This window comes from Lampetra fluviatilis, chromosome 73 (assembly GCF_964198595.1).
Source record: "Lampetra fluviatilis chromosome 73, kcLamFluv1.1, whole genome shotgun sequence".
Taxonomy (NCBI): Eukaryota; Metazoa; Chordata; class Hyperoartia; order Petromyzontiformes; family Petromyzontidae; genus Lampetra; species Lampetra fluviatilis.
In genome coordinates, this window is record NC_136347.1 from 2,359,157 (window position 1) to 2,384,549 (window position 25,393).

General features: G+C 49.8%; 1 protein-coding gene across 1 annotated transcript; it reads right to left on the reverse strand.

The window, feature by feature from the left end:
• Positions 1-4,932: 4,932 nt before the first annotated feature.
• On the reverse strand, positions 4,933-16,851 carry LOC144953222 (uncharacterized). The gene is made up of 6 exons (XM_078883780.1): positions 16,697-16,851; positions 8,496-8,550; positions 7,709-7,893; positions 6,977-7,178; positions 6,417-6,597; positions 4,933-6,047 (listed from the first exon to the last, which is right to left on the reverse strand). The coding sequence occupies exons 2-6, from the start codon at positions 8,533-8,535 to the stop codon at positions 5,930-5,932; spliced, it is 726 nt and encodes a 241-aa protein (XP_078739906.1). The 5' UTR covers positions 8,536-8,550; positions 16,697-16,851; the 3' UTR covers positions 4,933-5,929.
• Between the last annotated feature and the right edge of the window lie 8,542 nt (positions 16,852-25,393).

Consider the following 25,393-nt stretch of genomic DNA (forward strand, 5'->3'; position numbering starts at 1 on the left):
ACTGATGACAATACTCGATTCTATCATTAAAAATAAAAATTGAAACCATCTTTTTACATGTTATGTTTTGGCTTGGGTCTGATTGTCCACGGTAAACAGACGTTGGCTGTAAATCACCACGGTCCCCTTATGTTGTGGGCAAGCTTCGGGGCCACTTCCTGGAGTCGTGGAGTTCTGCCATTACTGATACGGTACATTTCATTAAAGCGTGCTTTAAAAAAAAGTGTTTTAAAATATTTTTTTTTCAGAATACGCTCAGGTACAATGCGAGTTGCATCACAAAGAACGACTCTAAACAAGTCTTGGCCACCGTCAATGTCACAACCAGAAGACTTGAGGCCACAGGAACCCGACGAGCTGCGATCAGCACGATCAGATGTCCAGTCGGGGGGTGCCACATCGACTCACAATGAACACGAGGGGTGCAGAATCGATACAAAAAGGCACGACAATCGACGTGTAAAACATGGCCCCGAGTTTTGTAAGAACAGTGTATAAAATATTCAACGATATTTCACTCCTGCAAATGCATCACCGAGCAAAGTACTTCAGGTCAGACGTTCCAGGACGTCTGCGAGGTCCCCCTGAAGGCGCGAGAGAGGCCGAAGCTGAGAGACCCCTCCCCCCCCTTAGTGCAGTCACACGCAGACCCCCCACAGCGCTCACTCGCGATGCACCAGCAACGCACCACTCACCGGCCCTCTCGAGCAGGACCATGTTATCCCATAGCTCACGGTAGGCACTTTGCATAGGGTCCACTCACCCAGCCACTCACTCACCCAGCCACTCACTCACCCAGCCACTCACTCACCCAGCCACTCACTCACCCAGCCACTCACTCACCCAGCCACTCACTCACCCAGCCACTCACTCACCCAGCCACTCACCCAGCCACTCACCCAGCCACTCACCCAGCCACTCACCCAGCCACTCACCCAGCCACTCACTCACCCAGCCACTCACTCACCCAGCCACTCACTCACCCAGCCACTCACTCACCCAGCCACTCACTCGCTCACCCAGCCACTCACTCACTCACCCAGCCACTCACTCACTCACCCAGCCACTCACTCACTCACCCAGCCACTCACTCACTCACCCAGCCACTCACTCACTCACCCAGCCACTCACTCACTCACCCAGCCACTCACTCACTCACCCAGCCACTCACTCACTCACCCAGCCACTCACTCACTCACCCAGCCACTCACTCACTCACCCAGCCACTCACTCACTCACCCAGCCACTCACTCACTCACCCAGCCACTCACTCACTCACTCACCCAGCCACTCACTCACTCACTCACCCAGCCACTCACTCACTCACTCACCCAGCCACTCACTCACTCACTCACCCAGCCACTCACTCACTCACTCACCCAGCCACTCACTCACTCACCCAGCCACTCACTCACTCACCCAGCCACTCACTCACTCACCCAGCCACTCACTCACTCACTCAGCCACTCACTCACTCACCCAGCCACTCACTCACTCACCCAGCCACTCACTCACCCAGCCACTCACTCACCCAGCCACTCACTCACCCAGCCACTCACTCACCCAGCCACTCACTCACCCAGCCACTCACTCACCCAGCCACTCACTCACCCAGCCACTCACTCACCCAGCCACTCACTCACCCAGCCACTCACTCACCCAGCCACTCACTCACCCAGCCACTCACTCACCCAGCCACTCACTCACCCAGCCACTCACTCACCCAGCCACTCACTCACCCAGCCACTCACTCACCCAGCCACTCACTCACCCAGCCACTCACTCACCCAGCCACTCACTCACCCAGCCACTCACTCACCCAGCCACTCACTCACCCAGCCACTCACCCAGCCACTCACTCACCCAGCCACTCACCCAGCCACTCACCCAGCCACTCACCCAGCCACTCACCCAGCCACTCACCCAGCCACTCACCCAGCCACTCACCCAGCCACTCACCCAGCCACTCACCCAGCCACTCACCCAACCACTCACCCAGCCACTCACCCAGCCACTCACCCAGCCACTCACCTAGCCACTCACCCAGCCACTCATCCAGCCACTCATCCAGCCACTCATCCAGCCACTCATCCAGCCACTCACCCAGCCACTCATCCAGCCACTCATCCAGCCACTCACCTAGCCACTCATCCAGCCACTCACCCACCCAGCCACTCATCCAGCCACTCGCCCACCACACGTTCCACCATCACGTGTTCACCATCACAAGTAATTTTTGGCGACACTTGGAAAATGACTTCTGACCGGGTTAAAGTGAATACTAAAAATAGAGTAAAAAAGTGACATTTTTAACTCCACCAATACAGTACCCACCATAATTGATCACAGGGTTAATACAAGAATTTGGGAAAGGAGACAATGGGAGAGAATTATGCAGATAATGGAGCAATTATCCCATTGGTAGATTATGAAATGGCAACTCCAAATAGACGGGCAGGTGTCAGGGTGGGGATCTAACCCACGACCTCCTGTATAGCAGGCGAGGTAGTTAACATCTCGCCACGGTGGCGCCCACTATCAAGTGCACCCCAGATAGACTCGGGAACCTGGTGAAGCGATTTCAGGATTGGGGTCATGTGGTTTCGTTTACGGACACTCTTGAGAAATCCAGGATATAGAGGTGACTAGCGTTTAGTACCCGGCGTTGCCCGGGCGAAAAAGGCAGACACACATGTAGTTACACACGTAAATCGACTGACACACACACATAGAGTTACACGCACAAATGGACTCACACATACATACATAGCATGAACAACAACAAACGCCATTCGCCACTAAGTGGCGGTGACATCACAATGCTTGTGCCAGGCTATGTGCACCTTGAGGCCACGTACAGTGTCGAACGCCCGCTGACAGGTCACGGGGCAAACCCAGATGGCACAGGTCGACTGACTGAGACGACTGGCTGATGCACCACCTGTGGCCCCTACTGTGGCAACTTTCTGTGCTTTAGACACTTGGCGCTCCGCTCGTTGTTGTTAGCGTCGCTCCTCCGCCCTCCGTTGTTGTTGGAGGGTGACTGACTTCAACTACCCAGTAGCGTCCTTCAGGAGCCTCCTCCACAGAGGCCGATCTTGACACTGCTGGTACCAGTCATCGGCAAGTCCACTCAGCTCCACGTCCTCCTGTACCACATCACTCCATGTCTTCTCCAGCCCGTGCCGCGCCCGTTTAGCCCCCTCGATCCGGCCGAACAAAAGTTGTTTAGGCATGCGGTGGCTGGCCATGCGGGCTACATGACTCAGGCAACACAGCCTTGCCTGCCGGAGGTCACCGATGGGACTTTGTCCACATCTTTCAAGGATTTGTGAGCTCTTCACACAATGCAGCCAGGTTAAACCCAGGATGGATCGTCGGCAGGCCATCCTAAATGTTTCTAACCGGCGAAAATGTTCCATTAGGGGGGTCCAAGTTTCGCAAGCGTAGAGAAGGGAGGGAATGACCGTGGCCAAGAAGACCTGAAGCTTCGTATGGAGTGATAGACCAGGTAGCTTCCACACAGCATTACACAGCCAATGAAAAGATAATGCAGCTCGACTTATTCAGTGAGACCTTTGCTGTTAAACCGGAACCGGTCATTAGCACACTGGCAAGGTATGGGAAAATCTCCACTGTCTCCACAACTGCCCCATCACCAATTGGGAGTTGTGGGGGTGGAGTGTCCGATGGTACAAAATAGCCAGGCAGGTGCTTAGTTTTGGTGGGGCTGATGGTAAGGCCCCACCTGTTGGTGGCAAGCTCCAGGTTCAGCAGCAGCACCTCGAACTCCTCCTCCGAGTGAGCAGCAATTAGCAGATAATCGGCATACGTAACGTGGTTGAGCAACAGGGAGCCATCCCTTGACCGCACCCGGGCATCGATCAGCCTCCCATTATATCTGTAGCAGATGGGAATTATTCCGGTACAGGCATTGAAGGCTTGATGAACTACGTGGGTCCAAATATATGTAAAATAATGTGGGAGCCAGAGGACATCCCTGTTGCACCCCAAGGTGTAAAGGGAATGGCTCTGACTCACGGCCACGTAGTTAGACGCGGGGCCGCTCACCATCATGAAGGTCCTTAAGGATGATGATGAGTGGGTCAGGGACTCGGAAAGCACGAAGAGCAACCCAGAGGCCAGGCCTACTGATGGTATCATAGGCCTTGAGCAGGTCAATAAAGCACACGCATGGACTAAGATGCACACATGGACCTACAGACACGCAAAGAAATGGAGTTACACTGACTAATATGGAGGCATGCACACACAGCGACTAACACACACGCACATGGACTGAGACACACACACATACGGACTCACACATACAAACACATCGACTTACAGACACACGCACACATATGGACTCACACACACGTAGACATGCACTTGAGATACACACACATGGAGTTACACACACATATCGACGTACACACATACAGGGACTTACACACATACATACATAGAGTGACACACACATTGCCGTACACACACATACACGTGGACTATCACACACAGACATCGACTTGAGATATACACACATGGAGTTACACACACATATATGGATGTACACACATACAGCGACTCACACACACACACACACACTGACTCACACACAGCAACACGTGGACTCACACACACATGGAGTTAAAGACACATGGCTCTACACGCACACACATATGGACTCAAAGACACACACATCGACGGGTACAGCAATCCCTGATGATGGCACAGCTATCAGTATGGCAGTACTACGTATGAGGAAATAGCGTGACATAAGCGATGGAAACAATAGAAATGTATTGAACAAATAATCAGAAATCACAGACTGACAGTAAACCGTGGCAGCGTTATAAAAGCGCAGCAAAAAAATGGAAAATTGAGCAACGTAAAAATCCCAAAAGACTTTTGTGCAAACAAAATAATTATTGTAACATCTGTCAACTTGTTTCATAATGGTAAACAATGAACCTGAGTTGTTATCTGCACACAATATCTGGCAACGTATTTGTTTAATAATAATAAGCAATGAACGTGATGCATGATCTGCACACAAACATTATTATTGTAGTAATGTTTGTGAACTAATGTGTTTAACAATAGTAAACAATGGACTTGAGTTGTTAGCCTAAGAAGCAAGGAACTTACCATAGGCGTGTTGAGGCCTTGTGCCATGCATAGCCCCCGTCCTGGCCTACATTGGCGAGGCGGCGGAGTTGGCACGTTGCCAGGTTAGGGGCTGGGCCGCTACCCCCCCCCACCATCCCCCAACCGTGCAAGAATAATGCTATGTAAGCACTAATATATTATTATCTATGGAGTCTGTACTATAAACTGGACGCATCGTGTTAGGGGGGGCGAAGAGGACATGACACTGTGAAGAAACATCCGCAGCGTGATGTGTATGAGTTGCCTGTAAAATGCGTAAAAGAAAATGTCCCCCGTGAGCTCGAGCGAACGCGCAGGCAGGGTCCGCCCCCCCCCCCCCCACGCAATTATCGTCACTTGGTACGGTCGATGTCGCGCAATAAGTAAATAATGAATAATAGAAACGGCCCAAATGTGTTAATTAAACTATTTTAAAGTCTACGGATGGGAAAACGGAATAGCCTATTCCAACCGTGGGGCTTAGGGCGTGCTGCCTGTCAAATTTTTTTCTACGTGAAGGCCACCGTCCGAGAGCCAAATCCCCCGCAAGCGCGAGCGCGCGGAGACTTTTATATATAAGATAGAGTTGGAGACACACGAGAGATATCCGGTCGAAAGTTACGGTTGTCAAGGCAAGAGGTGGCAAAGGCATGATGGTCTAAGGTTTAAAATAAAACATGGAACCCAGAGCACACGGGCAGTTGTACCAAACCAGCGCCCTGTGTGTATGTGTGTGTGCGACCGGCTCTACGTGGGGCATAGAGCTGCCTGAACAATATCAAACGTCCATAATCTCCAATACATTTTGTTTTTTCTCTTCGTGTCCGTCCATCAGCGGCTGCTCGTTCCCGTCCCCATCCACGTCCCCAGGCACGTCTGCATTCTCCCCACCACCACTGTGGAAATAAAAATAAACAGCAGGTTTACCAACCACGCGGTGCCTGCACACAGCAACGCGTGGACGTATCTCGCCGGGAACGAGCAGAGGGCCTCAATGGCGCTCACTCTTTAATATCGGTTCGAGTCGGCAAGACCAAGGGGCTGAACCCAGGAGCTCGGTGCTAGCTCAGCGTCCCCGGCACGGCCGCTGTGAACCCCTGAGGAAGAGACCCAGACCCGGCGGTGCGTGAACGTGAAACCTCGTCAGTGACACCGAGTGGGAGGCCACCGAGAGAGCTCAGCCCGTCTGCTCACGTCCACGCTCATTCACCAGGGGCTGGGCTGGGCGGTCCGGGTGCCTGGGCTGGAGGGGGGGGGGGGGGCACCTGCGTGAGTGGGGGCAGAGCCCTGAAGACCGACGGTGTTTCATCCAGACGACGACGGAGAAGACGACGATAACAGCCAGAGTCCCCAGGACCCAGGCAGCCACCACCGCTCCCTTGTGCGACGTCTCCTCTAGAGGGGTGAGGGTGGCGTCACTCACGCCCCCACCGTGTGACCGTGGGGCTGCAGAGACACGGAAACAGAGAGGGGGGGGGCTCAGCGTGACCCCCACTCGCACCCAGCACCACCGCCCCACCCAGAGACTCAAAACGGCTTCACTTGCAGCAGGGAGAGACCACTCACTCAACACGGCTTCACCTGTAGCAGGGTTGGTAAATTGGTATAATAAACCGCATATACATTAAACCGGGGTTGGTGAGGGATTCCTGTATAATGAACGAGAACAAGTTAATAACATCCGAGATTGAGATTATTACGTTGTGAAAGTTGATATTTTATCATATTTTGAAGAGTTATATCGCGGCAAGCGTAGCCGTATCAGCTACAGCGCAATTCACGCCGTCATCTCGCGACGCGAGCGCCACGCTCAGCTCTTGTTCACCTGCAGGCATCACGTTCAGCAGCACCTCCCCTTGCACCACTGTGTTCTCCGTGTTACATCGGCGACAGTCGATGCGGCACAGAACCACGGGGCCGAAGCTCCTGGGGAAGTTGGGGATTCCGATGGAGCAGTCTCCCGTCAGCACGTCTCCCACAGACTTAACGATACACAAGGGGTGCATTTCATCCCCCGATTGATAGATCTGCAATGACACAAACCACAATATGGAACGTCAACCACAATCGCACATGATGCCCACGGTAAAATCGTCCTAAATGCCCCTGGGCTCGTTGGATTTCGCTAGCTCAGCAGGCTTCAGCTCGGTTACCACCTAGATGGGAGACCTCCTGGGAACACCAAGCGTTGTAGGCTTCGGCTGCAAAGCGTCAAGGGGATGGCAAAATATCAATGTTGAGTTTGCGTAGCGTGTTGAGAGTGGGTCTACCTGTGCACTTGAATCTGTGTAGAGTATTGCGTGTAATCCCCCTCGTATTAAACACGAGTTTCATCAGGTACTCTGGTTTCCCTCCACATGAAGCCAAACTCTCATTAATGTACCGTCATTAGGCAAAGATCTCAGAGCAGCGCCTTCTTGAAATGGAGTTGTGAGACTTATTGGGACATTTCTGGGTAATTAAAGGGCGCCACATAACTTTGTTATTATGTTAGTGTCGACGTAGACATCAAGTACAGAGACAATTATTCACGGTTGACATGAAATGCGGCAGTCACCTTGGCCATCTCTCTTCTGGTCATGTTCTCTGCGTAGCGTTTGGGCATCGTGAACCACTCGAGGATGATGTGGTTCAGGTCGGGCGGCGGTGGGGAGAAGGAGCAGGGAATGGTCACGTTCTCTCCCTCCCTCACAGACAGACTCTGCGGAAGAGTGATCTGGAGCTTCGTAGCAAATGCAACATCTACAGGGAGACCGGTCACACTCGTTACACATATACCTACAGAGATGTACGTATGTTGAACATCATTACACTCGTTACACCACTCTGCAAAGGTTCGTCCAGTGGTAGAAGTGTCACTGAGAGATCTTGAAAACGCCGTTAAACACAGAGGTGCTACACCATCTACATTTGTAATTGTGGAGAATAGATTCATAAAACTACGACCTCAATGAAAGCTACGACACGGTGAGCTCTGCGTAGCATCAGCTGTTGGAGAGGAAGGCAGCTCACCTGGTGAGTGAGCGCAGTGAAACGTCTCCCCCTCGACAAAATCTTAGGGCTGCCCCCCCCACCATCTGGCGACAAATGATAGCTCAACGAAGTGGTTTGCGTGCTGAAATTTATAGCAGCATAATAATCGAAATGCACGTTGATTACAAATGTGGAGGAATAAAAAATAAGAGACACGCAAACTCCAAACATACAGCAGCAGGCGTCAGGGTCTGGATCTCACCCACAACCTCCTGCATTCAGGCGAGGGAGGTAACAGTGAACTCTCACCTGGCTAACGAAAGGACACCGTCCAATGTGTGCTGGGTGAGTGGCTCTGGGTGTGAACTCACCCAGAAGGGAGATGAACACTGGGATGAGGACCAGCTTCATGGTCGGCTCTGTCTGCTGATGATCACAAACGAGAATGAGTCATTATTCATCTCTCAGCCTCACTCCAATGGTTCACGCTCCCTCACTTTCACATCACTTCGCTTCTACATCTTTTCACCTGTAAAGTCAGCGATGAGATTCATTTTTTGGATTTAGTTATCCCAGCTTTAATAACATAAACGCACGCTTCATTTGAACATGCTGCATGGACGCTGGGGCTGAACGATTTGGAGAAAATATCTAATTGTGATTTTTCTGACAGATATTGCGATTTTATTTACGATTATTTTTTTAAAGTCAAGCGTCAGTTCAATATTCACTGTGTAATAGATTTAAAACATGTGATGAAGTATTACCACGTGATATCATCAAAATATGTACTACTCTATATATTCTAATGCAAGGATAAGAACTTAAAAAACATGAATTACTTCCAACATGTATTTATTAAAATGTTTTAATTGAAATAGAACAATCAAACATAGAACAATTGTTAAGTTAAATAAATGAAGTTATAATAATAAAAAAAATACAACAATTACAATAAGTAATAGGACTTTTCAAATAACAAAAAATCGCAGCCTTTGCGATTTGCTAATCACATTGTTTCAAACTGCGATTAATCGATTTGAAATCGATTAATTATTCAGCCCTAATAGACACTGGCTCGCAAGTGAAAGAAAACGATGTTCTGGGAATGCCAAGGCACAGTCATCCTGTACGGGAATCACACCCCTAGTCCTGCTGCTGGGAGGAGTCTGAACTGAACAAGCAGTGGAATCTCACCGACGCGGCAACGCATCTGGTTCAGTCGGGTTTGTCGCCGTGTCGGGAGGGGGGCTACGACCCTTGAAGGCGAGGAACTCCACCAAACTCATGGACAAAGTAACAGACTGAGAAACCGAGAAGTCCGGGGTGATGGAGCAGGCAGTGTTGTGATTATGAGCGGTAGTGTAGCGTGCTTAACACGTTGTAGGCTTTCACCGGAGGAATGGCTTGGAGGGGGGGGGGCACAGGCTCGCACAGCAGCACTTTCTGCACGCACTGCCTGAGCTGCTGCTCCCTGGGTCTGCCTGCGCTGCTGTTCCTGCGTCTGCAATGAGAGAGCTTCTTGGGGGCCTCCCTAAAGGTGAAATAGTTTTAGTGGGTGATCTGAATTGGAATTGGCGAAACCCGCCGGCCATGGCCACAAATTTTGCAGATGAATTTAACCTGTTTCAATTAATAAATGTCCCCACAAGACCCAATCTAAAACATCCGGGACAGTCATCTCTGCTTGACATCCTGTTGACTAATGCCCCTCACAATCTCCCACTTACTGGTGTTCTGGGTAATAATCTTAGTGATCATTCCTTCATATTTGGGATGAGATCATTAGTCAGACCCAAAGCCACCCCTAAATTGGTTGATTAGCATTCCATGAGACACTTCAGCATACAGGCATTTACTAATGATGTGCTTCACTCGGATATTGACAAGGTCTGCGATATCCGCAACCTGACAACGGCTTGGGAGACCTTCAGGTACACGTTTCTCCAAATCCTTAACAAACATGCTCCATTGATTAGATTAAAAACTAAAGGCAACCGCTCACCATGGTTTGATCCTTTGATCACTAAGCTCATGAAAACTAGGGACAAGGCTTGGGCATGTGCTCAGAAAAGTAACTTGGTCAATGACTGGCTAGAATAAAGGATTTTAAGGAATAGATGTGTAAAAAAAATACAGCATGCAAAAATGCCTACTTTTCCTCCACTCTCCTGGAATCACATGGCAAGGTCAGGATATTCTGGAAAACAATCAAAAGTATCGAAAAGGCATCCAACAAAGATAATCTGCCCGTTGCGCTTAACCGAAATGGGGAATATTTTTCAGAGCCCCAAAAAATAGTCGACAATTTTAACCTTCGATTTAAAGCTATAACCCATAGTTTCAACCTGTCCATCAAAGAAGCATCAGTACCTCTAGCATGGAAACATTCTTATGTCCGTCCACTTCACAAAGGGGGCCCTAAAGATGATCCAAATAACTACCGACCTATCTCAATTTTGTCCCCGTTGATGAAAATTGTAGAAAAATAATTATTGAACTACCAAATTAGCAGTTTCCTGTCCGACAACAATCGATTACATCGAAAACAATCTGGGTTCCGAAAAAAATACAGCACCACATCTGCTGCATTAGACTCTCTGAATCACATTTACAGTAGCCTTGATAATAAGCAGTACTGCGCCTGTCTTTTTCTTGACTTGTCCAAAGCGTTTGATACAGTCGACCACAACACCCTGCTTAGTAAACTAAGTTGCCTCCGTTTCTCCAAACACGCAGTAGAATGGTTAAAAAATTACCCCTTTTTCGTACCCAAACTGTACTCACAGATGGTTGGAGGTCAAACAGTGTTAAGATAACAAAAGGGTGTTCAATCCTCGGCCCCCTCTTATTCTCTCTTTATGTAAATGAATTGGGCACTGACCTGGATCATTCCAGGGTAAATCTTTTTGCAGATGACACGATACTGATTACTGCTGGCCGCTCTCTGGATGACGTGATTGCTAAGTTCCAGGGTGATTTCAACAAACTACATCAGCTAATTGCTCTTAAACTAGTCCTGAATACCTCCAAAACCAAGGTGCTATGCTTCTCACCAGGACTAAAGCAGGAAGTTATTTTCCCCAATTACATTCCTTAAATAATTATCAAATAGAGCAAGTCAAGATCTATAAGTATTTTGGGGTCATTCTTGATTCAAAACTGAAATTTGAAGATCACATTTATTATATTGGTAAAAAGACAAAAATAAAAATTGGTTTTCTGTATCGACACAAGCACTGCTTCCCCCCTATGTTCCGTTTGGAATTGATAAAAACTACCATACTGCCTCTACTTGATTACTGTGACATCGTGTATAAATCAGCCCCAAGTACTGTACTGAAGAAGCTTGACTCAATGTATCACTCGGCCTTAAGATTTGCATTGAACTGCTCATATAGGACCCACCACTGCTATCTCTACATTGGGTCAAACTCAACATCTCTTAATGATCGACGGCTTGTGCATCAGCTCTTATTTATTGACGATGTACTTACAAAAAAATCCGCAGACTACCTGCTGGATCTCCTCTCTGTTTCGAAGCACAAATGTGACCCAAGGTCTTCGCTCATTTACCAGCTTCACATTCCCTATTGCCGTACAAATACTGGAGGAAGGGCCTTTGCTATTAAAGCCCCCAGGGTCTGGAATGCTGTCACCAATAAACTGCAACTTGGATCACTACCTGCGAGATCTTCACTCAAAACTGCTCTAGAGGAGTTGTACACCCCTAGCTGCCACTGCTATTCAGAGTGGCCTGAAATCAAATGTATCGCTCTGGATGACCGCTGCAAAGTATAATCTTTATGATAATTTGCTGATCTTTAAATGTGCATTGGAATTTTTTTATACTCCTGCAGTGGGTTGTATGGAGACGGAGTTTTCTTAGGAGGCAACACGTATTTATTTAACAATAACAGTAACACACGGGGTCCCTAATACGAAGGGGTAATGGCCCCTTCTACCCGACAACCTGAGGAGGTACAGCCTCTAGGCTAACGTGCCCTAGTCACTGGGACCACCTCATCTTAGCCCTCCGGCTAACGGGACCTAGAGGAGGCTGACCCTACCCAGCCAAGGTCCTCGGGTCTCGACCACTGGCCCACTCAGACCCGGCCCTGAGAAGGGCGTCGGGTACGGGGATCTTCAGGGTCCTAGTCTTCAGGCGAGCTCTTCAGCTTTCGGCTTCGAATGTTTAGTCTCGTTACTGACGTTACGTTGTGCTCACGGAGACTTCTCCAATTGGAATGTTCCTCGGGCTTCGGAAGAGCATGGAGGGGGATTTAGTTTTTCTTTCTTTCTGTGAGAAGAGCTGGAAGTCGCAGTGGCAAGCCCTAGGGCCCAGCGGCGCAGTGTTAGCCCCAGCAGAGGCCACGGGCTGCCTGCCCATTGCCACCGCGTGCTGGCATGGCAGGGCTGAGGCGGCGCGGTGTCCTGAAGCGGCCGCACCGGCTGGAGCGGCGGGTAGTGAAGAGGACTGCCAAAGCATTTTTAGAATCGACGGCTTGGTGGGGAACCTTGACGCTCCCGATCAGGCCCGGCCGCTCCCACAAAGCGAGGAGCCTCGGTCTTGCCTGGAGGCATCGCCGGCTGCGCACTCTGCAAAGCGGCCTAGCGTGGTGGGGACAGCTTCGGCTCGCCTGGACACATAGCCGGCTTTAGGCTCCGCAGAGCGGCCTAGCACAAGGCACCAGCTCGTAGCGCTCAAGGCAAAGCTGTAGCGCCCCGTGCCTCCACTGGCGGGCGAGGACTCTGAAACGTAAACGAGCCCAAAATGGGAGCTTTTTGCTAATATCAAAAATCAAAAAACAAGAATCGATGTTTACCCTTTATGGCAATAAAACACCAGGAGTTGTGTTTTAAAGATGTTCCAACAATAAAAACCGTATGCTCTTCATAGAGATGGAACCTCGTCCCGGTGCTAATATTCCTGCTACATTGCTTCTGATTTAATTGATAGAAGAGGTTTTGGATTTATGCAAGTTAATAAGAGAGGGACATTATGCAAACTTGATCAGCTAAAGCAGGAGGCGAACATTTGTCTGAGAGACGCTGTTTCCTCTGGCTACAAAATACATCTCAGTTTGTAGTTGAAAGCTACAAAGTTAAAAGCTACAATCTCTTTCGTCTATGTAGTGACATAGAACGGTCACTACTGTGTCGGCCCGTACGAGGGCTGGGGGCCCCAAGGGGGTGCCTGGGGGGTCACGTGGTGGAGGGATCCGGACCTTCCCAGAGGTGGGGGAAGGGAGGCGTGGCCTGGGAAGGGAGGCGTGGCCTGGACAGAGCCAGCCACGCCTGGGCAGAGCCGGCCACGCCAAAGCAGATATAAGCGTGGTGTGAACGCAGAGCGAGGCTGTTGTACTGTAATCCAAAGTGAAGACATCATCGGTCGTCAAGTCCCGAGTCGTCGTCCTGGGCCAGGCAGGCCGTTGCCTGCCTGGTCCAGTCTGTGTCGTGTTCCAGAGTGCTAGTGAGTTGAGGAAGGTGGTCACCACCTCATGTACAGTGTTATATTACTTACCGTTTAATAAATAGTGTTGCCTCCAAGCTGCGTGTGTGTGCACCTAATTCGAACCCACTACATCTACATAGACAAACCAAAAGGTGGCGGGCACAGCCGTTTATATGCAAAACAATATTAAAAGCTCCGATTAGTACAGTCAATATAAAAGTGTGCCTTGAAGGGTTGGTGATGAATATATCCTTAACTAATAATCACAACCTCTTCATAAAGTTCTGCTGCAGACCTAACAGTAGCAGTAAAGAGCCTGAAACTGTTCTCAAAGAGTTTATTTCTGCTCTACCGAAGGGTGAACTGATCATAACGGGCGATCTAAATTGTTTACCTGTCAACCCCTTATCAATGCCCTACCTTATTACAGACACCGTGCCTTTATAAATCTCAACGTTCATCCTACAAAGTACCATCACAAGGGAGAAACAAACATAGACAAAAACATGGTTTTGTCCGTCTTGAAACCGCTGTACACCGTATGGACCTGAACTCAATTTCCCTGTAAATAATATACAGGTAAACCGTATGGGTTGACAGCTATTAAATTGGCAATGGATTGACCCCCTAACATAGGTGCTGTTATTTGCCAATTAATTTAACCTTCCTCGATTGTTAAATTCACCCATTCGGCCAAACCTATAAAATCGGGATCACCCTACTTTGTTAGATGCCAGACTGACCAATGCACCATGCAAATTTTGCTTCACTGGTATATTGGGAAACCACTGAAGTGATCATTCTATAATTGTCGGCATTAGATCTTCAAAAAGTCCTACAATTTCGCCTAAACTTGTTAAATGATCTAAGAAAGCGTTTACCCACGACATTTGTCAAGCTAATTTGGATATAGTGAGCAGAATTCCTCTTCTTGATACAGCTTGGACATTTTTCAGGAACCAATTCCTTCAAATACTTGACAAACATGCTCCTTTAACAATTTTTTTTAAATACCATCCACCTTGGTTTAACCCACAAAGCGTTGCGATGAAGCTCGGTGGTTAGCAAGGAAGAACGATCTTGAGACCGACCGGTTACAGATATAATTTTGCATAATCGCTCCCTGAGATTGATGCGTAATGCAACAAGTGCATACAGTGAGGGAAAAAAGTATTTGATCCCCTGCTGATTTTGTACGTTTGCCCACTGACAAAAAAATGATCAAATCAATTTATAACATTTTTGACATGCGTTTTTCTGGATTTTGTTGTTATTCTGTCTCTCACTGTTCAAATAAACCTACCATTAAAATTGTAGACTGATCATTTCTTTGTCAGTGGGCAAACATACAAAATCAGCAGGGATCAAATACTTTTTTCCCTCACTGTACTATACCCTCTTGGATTCACATGGTAATCCAAAGGTCTTCTGGAAAACCATGACAACTATTGAGCACATCTTGACTTAAAGCTTTCGTGACTGCAGGAATTCATATTCTTTGGGTCTTTCGGTAAAGTCACGTAGATAGGTTGAAAGAAAATAACAAAAAACTACGACATTTCGATTGCAACGCAATTGGTCGTCATCAGGAGGTGTGTTGTGTCTGGGTGTTGTGTCTGGTGAAGGTGTGTGTTGTCTGGGTGTTGTGTCTGGGTGTTGTGTCTGGGTGACCGCTGGGTTCTCTTGGGCTCTGTCGGTCCCTTCAGCAAGCCACACTGACCGGCGTGGTGAAGTATGGTCAAACTTCACACCCCACGGCCACCCCCCACACCACACACAGAGGCGGTGGGAGAGCAGCAGGAGGGGGAGGGGCGAGTTGCAGGAGGAGGGGGGGGGAGGAACGAGTTGCAGAGCTTCGAGTGGTGACGTCACGCGCCGCGTGTTCGCTGCAGGCAGCACGAAGGGGCTCAGCCGTGGTCTATCCGCTGCTGGATGAATGCTCCCTCCAAGCCTTCGCCACCTCCCCCGACCCCGCGATGCCACAACGCCGCCTCGCCAGCCTGTCACGTGTCTATCTGTCTGTCACGTGTCTATCTGCCTGTCACGTGTCTGTCTGTCACGTGTCTATCTGCCTGTCCCGTGTCTGTCTGTCACGTGTCTGTCTGCTTGTCCCGTGTCTGTCTGCCTGTCACGTGTCTATCTGCCTGTCACGTGTCTGTATGACTGTCACGTGTCTATCTGCCTGTTAGGTGTCTATCTGCCTGTCACGTGTCTATCTGTCACGTGTCTGTCTGCCTGTCACGTGTCTATCTGTCTGTCACGTGTCTGTCTGTCAAGTGTCTATCTGTCTGTCACGTGTCTGTCTGCCTGTCACGTGTCTGTCTGCCTGTCACGCGTCTATCTGCCTGTCACGCGTCTATCTGCCTGTCCCGTGTCTATCTGTCACGTGTCTGTCTGCCTGTCACGTGTTTATCTGCCTGTCACGTGTCTGTCTGCCTGTTACGTGTCTATCTGCCTGTCACGTGTCTATCTGCCTGACGTGCGGTTCTAGGGAGGCAGAGCCTCACCTGCCATATACTACAATGAAGATGGCTGTTAAGAAAAGTAAAACAATAAAATAAACATTATTCTTCCGCTGATGTGTGTTAAGTCATTTCTGTACGATTCCAATCATTCCAGAGAAGACAGCAACAGACCCGCGCTTACTGTCCGCGCTCCACCCAGTGTCGGAGGGGTTGCGCAATCAGAGAGATGAATGAGCTCACCTCTCTCTGAGTGTGCAGCGGAGCTCCGCAAATTTGGCGATTTTGACTATCAACATGATTGGAATCGTACAGAAATGACTAAACACAGATCAGTGGAATAATCTTAATTTTTACTTTATTTTTCACTTTTCGTAACAGCCTCACCGCAAGTCCCCACATCTCTCGCTGCACTCACCACCAGCGGGTAAAGTGGGGCAGGGCGAGCCGGCATTCATTCCGCGGCAGAGAGCAGCAATCGAACACAAACACCAGTTTGAAATGTGTTTCTATACGTACGTGATTCATGTTGTTACGGATAATTTAATCATCGATGAATGGGGACAATACGGGGTTGTTTTCACACTCCCTGTGCCAGTTCAGGCGGAGTCCGTGTGCAGGATAAGCAAAGGTTCTGATTTTAAGGAGGACTCACCACGACCTGTCCCGTGTCTCGTCTCTCTTCTTGTCCCGTCTCTCTCGAGTCTCGAGTGAATTGTTTCCCTCCCACGTCCGCTCAGCAGCAGCATCAGCAGCTCGCACTCCCCACAGAAGCCGTCCGCCTCCCGCACCACGAAGTCGGCAGCCGCCTCCGCGCGTGCGCCCTGACGAGTGACGCGCGCGCGCCGGGGCAGCAGCACGCGACCTGCACAGCCAGCGAGGCACGTGACGAGTTGGGCCACGCACCTTCACCCCCCATTGGTGCACGAGGCAAGCGCCGCCCCATCGCTCCGTAAGCGAACCAGCGAAGATATTCCATTAATGGGGTTTCACGTTTCGCAAACGTAGAGAAGGGAGGGAATGACTGTGGCCGAGAAGACCTGAAGCTTCGTGCGCAGCGACAGACCAGGTCGCTTCCACACAGCATGACGCAACCTATGCAAATATATTGCCGCTCTGATTCGGAGTGAGACCTCTACTATTAAACCGGAGCCGGTCACGAGTTGTGGGGGTGGGGTGTCCGATGGTACAAAATACCCACACAGGTGCTTCGTTTTGGTGGAGCTGATCGCAAGGCCCCACCAGCGGCACGCTCAGCCTCCCCTCTCACACGCAACAATTACATCACACACAGCACTATCACACACAGCACTCTCACACACAACACTCTCACACACAACATTTACACATTACTCCACACACACACAGCACTCACTGGCACACCACTCGCACACACACAACACTCACTCACACACAACACTCACTCACACACAACACACACACACCACACACACACAACAATCACACACCGCACTCACACACAACACTCACACGCAACACAACACTCACACACCGCACTCACACACCGCACTCACACACATCGCCGCTAGGGAAACAAAGGCGGCCAGGCGTGGTGCTGGCCACCTACCCCCAATTACACACACTCTTAATAACACTCCACTCACTCACACGAAGTAACGCTCTCACACACAAGGACAAAGATTCCCCGTATAGCCTTAATAGACTGTTGGGGCAAGAGCTGTTAGCGAGGACCTTTAAAGGCCGGCACGGCACACGAGGGGGTGGGTGGCAAACACCACGCCCGACCGCCTTTGTCGAGTCACGTCGAGAAATTGGTTCTCATCTCCCGATCGCAGCCCTGCAGAGCCGCTGGTGGAACATTCCACATTCCTATGGCCGGGGAGGCGAGTCTCTCCGTTGGAACAACCACGAAGTGGTAATCATATTTTTTGGCTCAACCGTCATACCTGTCAACCCCTTATCAGTGCCCTGCCTTATTATAGACCAGGGGTCGGCAACCTACGGCTCCGGAGCCGCATGCGGCTCTTTACGGGCTGCTTCTTGACGATATGTACGTATGTACATAGATGCATTGCGGCTCTTGAAATACTGAATTTTGTACCGAATTGGAAAGAAATGGCTCTTCTTGTTATTTTGGTTGCCGACCCCTGTTATAGACCAATTCAAACACTCATTGGTCACCCCGTGCCACTTATAAATCCCAACGTTCATCACCACAAGGGGGAAACACAAACAGAGACATTTTTGAGGCCGGAATGAAACGGCTGTGCGCCGTATGGACCTAAAACCTCAATTTGCATGTTCAAGAATACGGCTAAACCGTACGGTGTAACAAGTGTAACCCATGGAGGAATGATGGGCTGAGATACAACCCTCAGGCAGGATTCCAGCCTCGTAGGCCGGTTTGTGGCATTACGGGCGCAATAAATCATTACACCCACGACGACCGCGATATATTATTTATAAAAATAATTATTATTTTATCGCGTGCCTTATTTGTTCGATATGATTATCATAAATATCACAATGGTTTCGCCTTCTTCTTGTCGGATCACATACGTCGCCTGTTACAAGACTTGCGCAAGAGTCCGGAATCAATTTAAACAACGAAACATAATCGACGAAAGATTACACAGCTGTGAAAAAAAAAATCCTAAACATCTGACTCTGATTCTAAATTCACGTTAAAATAGAATCAACGAATGCGCTTAGTATCGATTGAAGACAGTTTGAAGACTTGTTAATATAAATAAAATAACCCTCGTGCGACGTGATACAATAAATATCATAGTACTTGCTCGGGCGGTCAAACTCGGGTGGCCGGGTTCGTATAGCTTTGCACGCTGCCGCTCCCCAAGATACACGCGAACACGCACGAACACACACACACACATGTACACATACACAGATACACACGGTCACACACACACATGTACACATACACAGATACACACACACATAAACACATACACAGATACACACGGACACACACACATGTACACATACACAGATACACACGGACACACATACACATGTACACATACACAGATACACACGGACACACATACACATGTACACATACACAGATACACACACGATGAGGATAAAATACACACAGCCAGACATCCTTAAACAGACTGTTGGGGCAAGCGCTGTGAGCGAGTAGTACTTATCAAAGACAACATATATCCCAGACATCCTTAAACAGACTGTTGGGGCAAGTGCTGTATTTTCTCGCATATAGCCCACAGATGCAAATACCCTGCAAAACTAGCGTTTTGTGTAAAACAAATTTCAAAAAGCCCCCACCTCCACATACCCCACATGCATTCATATATTTAACGTCGTTACCGCAGCTTAATTCCATCATATTAATACAAAGTTTACATTTGTAATACATTCCACTATCAATTGTTAACGTTAAAATCATAACGTGCACAAAGAAAACAAACTAACCGGAAACGAGTGAACTTAAAACAGTAAATAGGTAACACACAACTGGTAGATAAGTACAGTTTTAGCACTGCTAGATTGCGCACTGCGCAGACAATAGCGGCAACGCCATTGTCTCCCCCCCTACCTCTCTCCCTCCAGCTCTCCCATCGCCGGTAAACAAAGTGCGCCCACTTCAAACATTGTCGTTTCATTGTACAAACAATTGGAATCATTTGAATCGTGATAACATGTGCAATTTTTGTGTGAATGGTTTATTCAGCAGTGCTTTAGTCAAAGGTAAGTGATGCACAGTGGAAAAAAATTAACGAGTTACACCATATTACGCATTTCACAAATAGTACTAGTCGCATATCTGCATTCCCAATTAAATATGCTAAAATTCCTCTTGATGTGCAAATTATTTTGTCAAGGCGCTCTTCCTCCTCCCTCCCAGCTTAAATAGACGCTCCAAGCCCAGGACGTGTCATTCAGACTCTGTCTTATCGACAGACCTGCTCTTCACCTGAGGACGGCTGCTTGCGTTGTGGCCGAAACGTCGTGAGAATTGTATTTTATTGTTTTATTTTTATTATTTTATTATTTCCATTCTACGTGACTTTACCGAAAGAACCAAGAAGATGAATCCCTGTAGTCATGAAAGTTTTAAATCGAAATAAAAATTACACCATACTCTTTGGCTCTTTCGGTAAAGTCACGTAGGTATAAAATAAAAAAATCACGACGTTTCGGGCACAACACAAGCGTCCCACCTGATGCAGTGACGAAAGCTTCAAAACAAGATCGAGTTATGAAATGTGACACGTGTAAAATATTTTTGGGATAGCCCGCACCTCCATATACCCCGCAGGGTCTTGTTTTGTTTGTAAAAAGTGGTCTACCCCGCGGGTTATATGCGGGAAAATACGGTACACTTATCAAAGACAAACTATATCCCAGACATCCTTAAACAGACTGTTAGGGGCAAGTGCTGTGAGCGAGTACCTATGAAGGTCGTACCTCTCACACGCACACACGCTGCCCACTGTTGCCCGTACGCGCGTGTGATGAGTAGGCAGACCCCAGAGGTGGCAACCGGGTACCCGATACCCGTACCATACCCGATACCCGGCTACCCGTACCCGGCCGGGTACGGGTACCCATTTGCGACCCTGGTGCGGCCGGGTACGGGTAGACCGTGAGTCGATGGTGAGTCACCGTTTGTCACTCATTTCCCAACGTCTTGTCTCTTCTCACAATTCAAGTTCCTAGAATCAACCGACCCGCGCCTGCAACATGGCTTCATCCGAGAGGTCGCAATCGGGTACTCGTACCCGTACCCTACACGATACCCGGCCGGGTACAGGTAGGGTACGGGTATCGGGTAGGGTACGGGTACCCGATTGCGACCCTGGTGCGGCCGGGTACGGGTACGGGTAAGGAATCAAAACCCGTTTGCGACCTCTGGCAGACCCCTCTCACAGGTCTAGAGCTACCGCCACAGCGAGCAACAACAACGCTGCTCAACCACAGCAGCCGCATCGACAACCGCGGAGTGGTTGTTCTCTGCGGCCGCTCGCGTTAGGAGCTCGTGAACGGGGCTCGGAGCTCGTGAACGGGGCTAAGAGAGTTGCGCCCGCAACTCGGAGTGAATTGTAGAGCAAGAGGAATTTAGCAGACGGAAGCTGAGAGGCGCGCGGGGAGGTGCATGGGGGGTGCGGTGTTGGGTTGGTGTGAGCGAGTGGGAGGGGGGAGAGACTTGGGCAGTGTTGGACGGGAGTTACCTGCAGTAGAGGGGGGGGGGTTGGGAGATGATAGGGGGGGGGGGGGCAATAGGAGGAGTAAATGGCGTGGGTGGCGGTGGTGTGACACACGCGGCGGGCAGCGCTTCGCAAGAGCCATTGGCGGGGCTGACCGGGGGGGGGGCGGGGCTGACCGGGGGGGGGTGAACCCCATCGCGAGGTACCCCATCGCGTGGTGCCCCACAAACCCCTGGACATCATCCAGCATCGCCACCAACCACCAAACCCACGCCTCCCCCTGCCCACCCACTCAGCCACACGCAGTAAAAGCGACCACGGCGCACTCATTCACAGCCACCACATCCACCCCCTCTCGCTCCCTCTCGCACACACCGCACACGCGAGGGCATCATCATCATCACCACCGCTGCAGCTGCCGCCGCCCGTGCACACAGAGCAGCAGCAGCAGCCCTTCGCGAGAGGAGGACAAATAAGTATAACCCGTAAAAACGAAGTTTTTCACTATAAATCCTTTATGTGCGTGGCGGCTAGAGTCCTCTCGTCCTCTGGCTTGAGATGGCTGCCACCTATGGGTCAGATGATTGCATTGCACCATTAAGCAATTGGTAATTAAATATATTTTTGTCCTAAAAAGTGTAAAAGTTTGGATTTTTTTTTTCACGAACATTAATTGTCACGCACAACGAGTCTGTGTGGAAAATGTCAGCTCGATTGGATCACGGGAAGTGGGTTAAAACTACCGAAAGATATGCACGGTCCTAAGCAAGCGGACTTAATATAAAGGATTTAAAAACACGCGAGGTGAGCGCGATTCCGTGCGTGTGTGTGAGACTGATTCGTGTGTGTGACTGGCAGAGGTGGGACAAAGTCATTGTTATGCAAGTCCAAGTCGAGTCGCAAGTCATCAAATTCATGACTCGAGTCTGACTCGAGTCCAAGTCACATGACTCGAGTCCACATCTCAGAGGTGGGACAAAGTCATTGTTATGCAAGTCCAAGTCGAGTCGCAAGTCATCAAATTCATGACTCGAGTCTGACTCGAGTCCAAGTCACATGACTCGAGTCCACACCTCTGGTGACTGGTCCGTGTGTGTGCGGTTTCCTGCACAGATGCCATATTATCTGTTCGTCTGCAACAGCAGAGGTGTAGGGAATTCCAAGAACACCTACATCTATGCTTCATTGACCTGGTCAAATCCTATGATACCATCAGTCGGCCTGGGCTCTGGGTTGTTCTTCGTGCTTTCGGAGTCCCTGACCCTCTGCTCACGATCATTAAGGACCTTCATGATGGTGAGCGGGCCCGGGTAAAACTATGTGGCCGGGAGTCGGAGCCATTCCCTGTACACCTTGGGGTGCGACATGGATGTCCTCTGGCTCCCACATTATTTAACATCTATTTCGACCACGTAGTTCGTGAAGCCTTCAATAGCTGTACCGGAGGAATTTCCATCTGGTACAAATACTGTACAATGGGAGGCTGATCGATGCCCGGGTGCAGTCAACGGATGGCTCCCTATTGGTCAGCCACGTTACGTATGCCGATGACGCAACACACCGGGCCTTGGTTTACACTTTACTGTATTTCGTACCAATCCCCCACCCCCCGGGCACGTGTCACGTGGTGAGGTACAGTAATCTAAGACTGGGGGGTGAGGCCCCGCACACCGGCACGCGTGGCCACACCACGTGCTCTGGATCGGCTCTTTACAAGTGGCAGCCCCAGCGACTTGCCGCGCTCTGCACGCTGCTGGCGCCCGGTCACAGTCGCACAATTCGTGTCGCCCGGTCGTGCTAGTCGCCTAGTTAGAGTCGCCCAGTCGCCCAGTCGCCTTGTTGCTGCTGCTATCGCTGGGTATTGGAGGCGACCCCACGTCCCTGGTCACCCCCAGCAGCAGCATCATCACAGCTGAGAGGAGGAGGTGACGTTGTCTCTCTCTCGCCCTGCTCACGGAGACTGCGTCCCTGGGTCCCCACCGCGATTCTCGGGGTTCCATTTGGTTCATCGACTCCTCGTGTCGAGGCGTCTCTCTGTGTGAGTCTCTGCCTGTGACTGTTACACTCGTGGTCTACGTGTCTCTGTGTCTATCACTCTGTGTGTCTCTGCGCATATATCACCCTGTGTGTGTCTGTGTGTCTATCACTCTGTCTGTGTGACTGTGTCTATCACTCTGTGTCTGTGTGTCTATCACTCTGTGTGTGTCTATCACTGTGTCTGTGTGTCTACCATTCTGTGTGTGTCTGTGTCTATATCATTCTGTGTGTGTCTGTGTGTCTATCACTCTGTGTGTGTCTCTGTGTGTCTATCACTCTGTGTGTGTCTCTGTGTGTCTATCACTCTGTGTGTGTCTCTGTGTATCTATCACTCTGTGTGTGTCTCTGTGTGTCTATCACTCTGTGTGTCTCTGTGTATCTATCACTCTGTGTGTGTCTCTGTGTGTCTATCACTCTGTGTGTGTCTATCACTCTGTGTGTGTACCTGTGTGTCTATCACTCTGTGTGTGTCTCTGTGTGTCTATCACTCTGTGTGTGTCTCTGTGTGTCTATCACTCTGTGTGTGTCTCTGTGTGTCTATTTGTGCAAGGAGAGTGAATCTGGGCGCGGTCTCTAGCGCTCAGCTGGACACGAGAGCTCGACTCCTGCTCTGGGGAGCAGTGAAATGAGCTGGTGACGGAAAGTTCACGGCACGCACACACACAGCACTCGCACACACAGGACGCACACACACACAGGACGCACACACACACACAGCACTCGCACACACAGGACGCACACACACACAGGACGCACACACACACACAGCACTCGCACACACAGGACGCACACACACACAGGACGCACACACACACAGCATTCACACACAGGACGCACACACACACAGCACACACACACAGGACGCACACACACACAGCACTCACACACACACAGCACTCACACACACACACAGCACTCACGCACACACACACAGCACTCACACACACAGGACGCACACACACACACAGCCAACACACACAGCACATACACACAGCACTCATATACACACACAGCACTCACACACACACACAGCACTCAACACACACACAGCACTCACACACACAGCACTCACACACACAGCACTCACACACACACAGCACTCACACACAACACTCACAGCACTCACAACACTCACACACATCGCCACTAGTGAGACAAAGGCGGCCGGGCGTGGTGCTGGCCACCCACCCCCTCGTGTGCCGTGCCAGCCTTCATAGGTGCAGCTCGCTAACAGCACTTGCCCCTACAGTCTGTTACAGGCTACACGGGGGATCTTTGTCTCGAAGGGGGCGGGGGTGACGTGGAGAGAGAGGGCTGTGGGACTGAGTGGAGAGTGTGAGAGTGATTTCAAATATATGGCTGTAAGGAGGTTATATCATATGCTATCACGGGAGATCTTGCGCTGTGGTTCTTCATGTGCGGCAAGTGTTACATTTTATGTTTAATTGCTTTATTTTAAAACAAGAAATAAGTATTTTTCGATTTAAAGCTTTCGTGACTGCAGGGCTTCATCTTCTTGGTTCTTTCGGTAAAGTCACGTAGAAGGGAAATAATAAAAATAAAACAATAAAATAATTCTCACGACGTTTCGGCCACAACGCAAGCAGCCGTCCTCAGGTGAAGAACAGGTCTGTCGGAAAGACAGCGTCTGACAGCCCTGTTCTTCACCTGAGGACGGCTGCTTGCGTTGTGGCCGAAACGTCGTGAGAATTATTTTATGTTTTATTTTTATTATTTCCCTCCTACGTGACTTTACCGAAAGAACCAAGAAGAAGAAAGAAGTAATTTGTATTTCTCGCGTGAAAAAAAGTCGTTCGAGAGTGGAGCATTTTGGGGGCAGAAACGAACTCGACTTTTAACTTGGCAGTGAGTCAACGGGGAACACGAGGGTCCTGTGCCGGATCGTCTCTGGCCCCCGTCTAAGCGAGACGACGCCGCCCCGCGAGACCACGTGATCCCGCCCCGCGAGACCACGTGATCCCGCCCCGCGAGACCACGTGATCCCGCCCCGCGAGACCACGTGATCCCGCCCCGCGAGACCACGTGATCCCTGACTCATCGGCGCTTCAAACAAAAGGGGTCCGTCTCCTCCGCCGAACGGAGGTGAATGGAATGGCTGCGCGAGCCCTTTGTGAATCGTT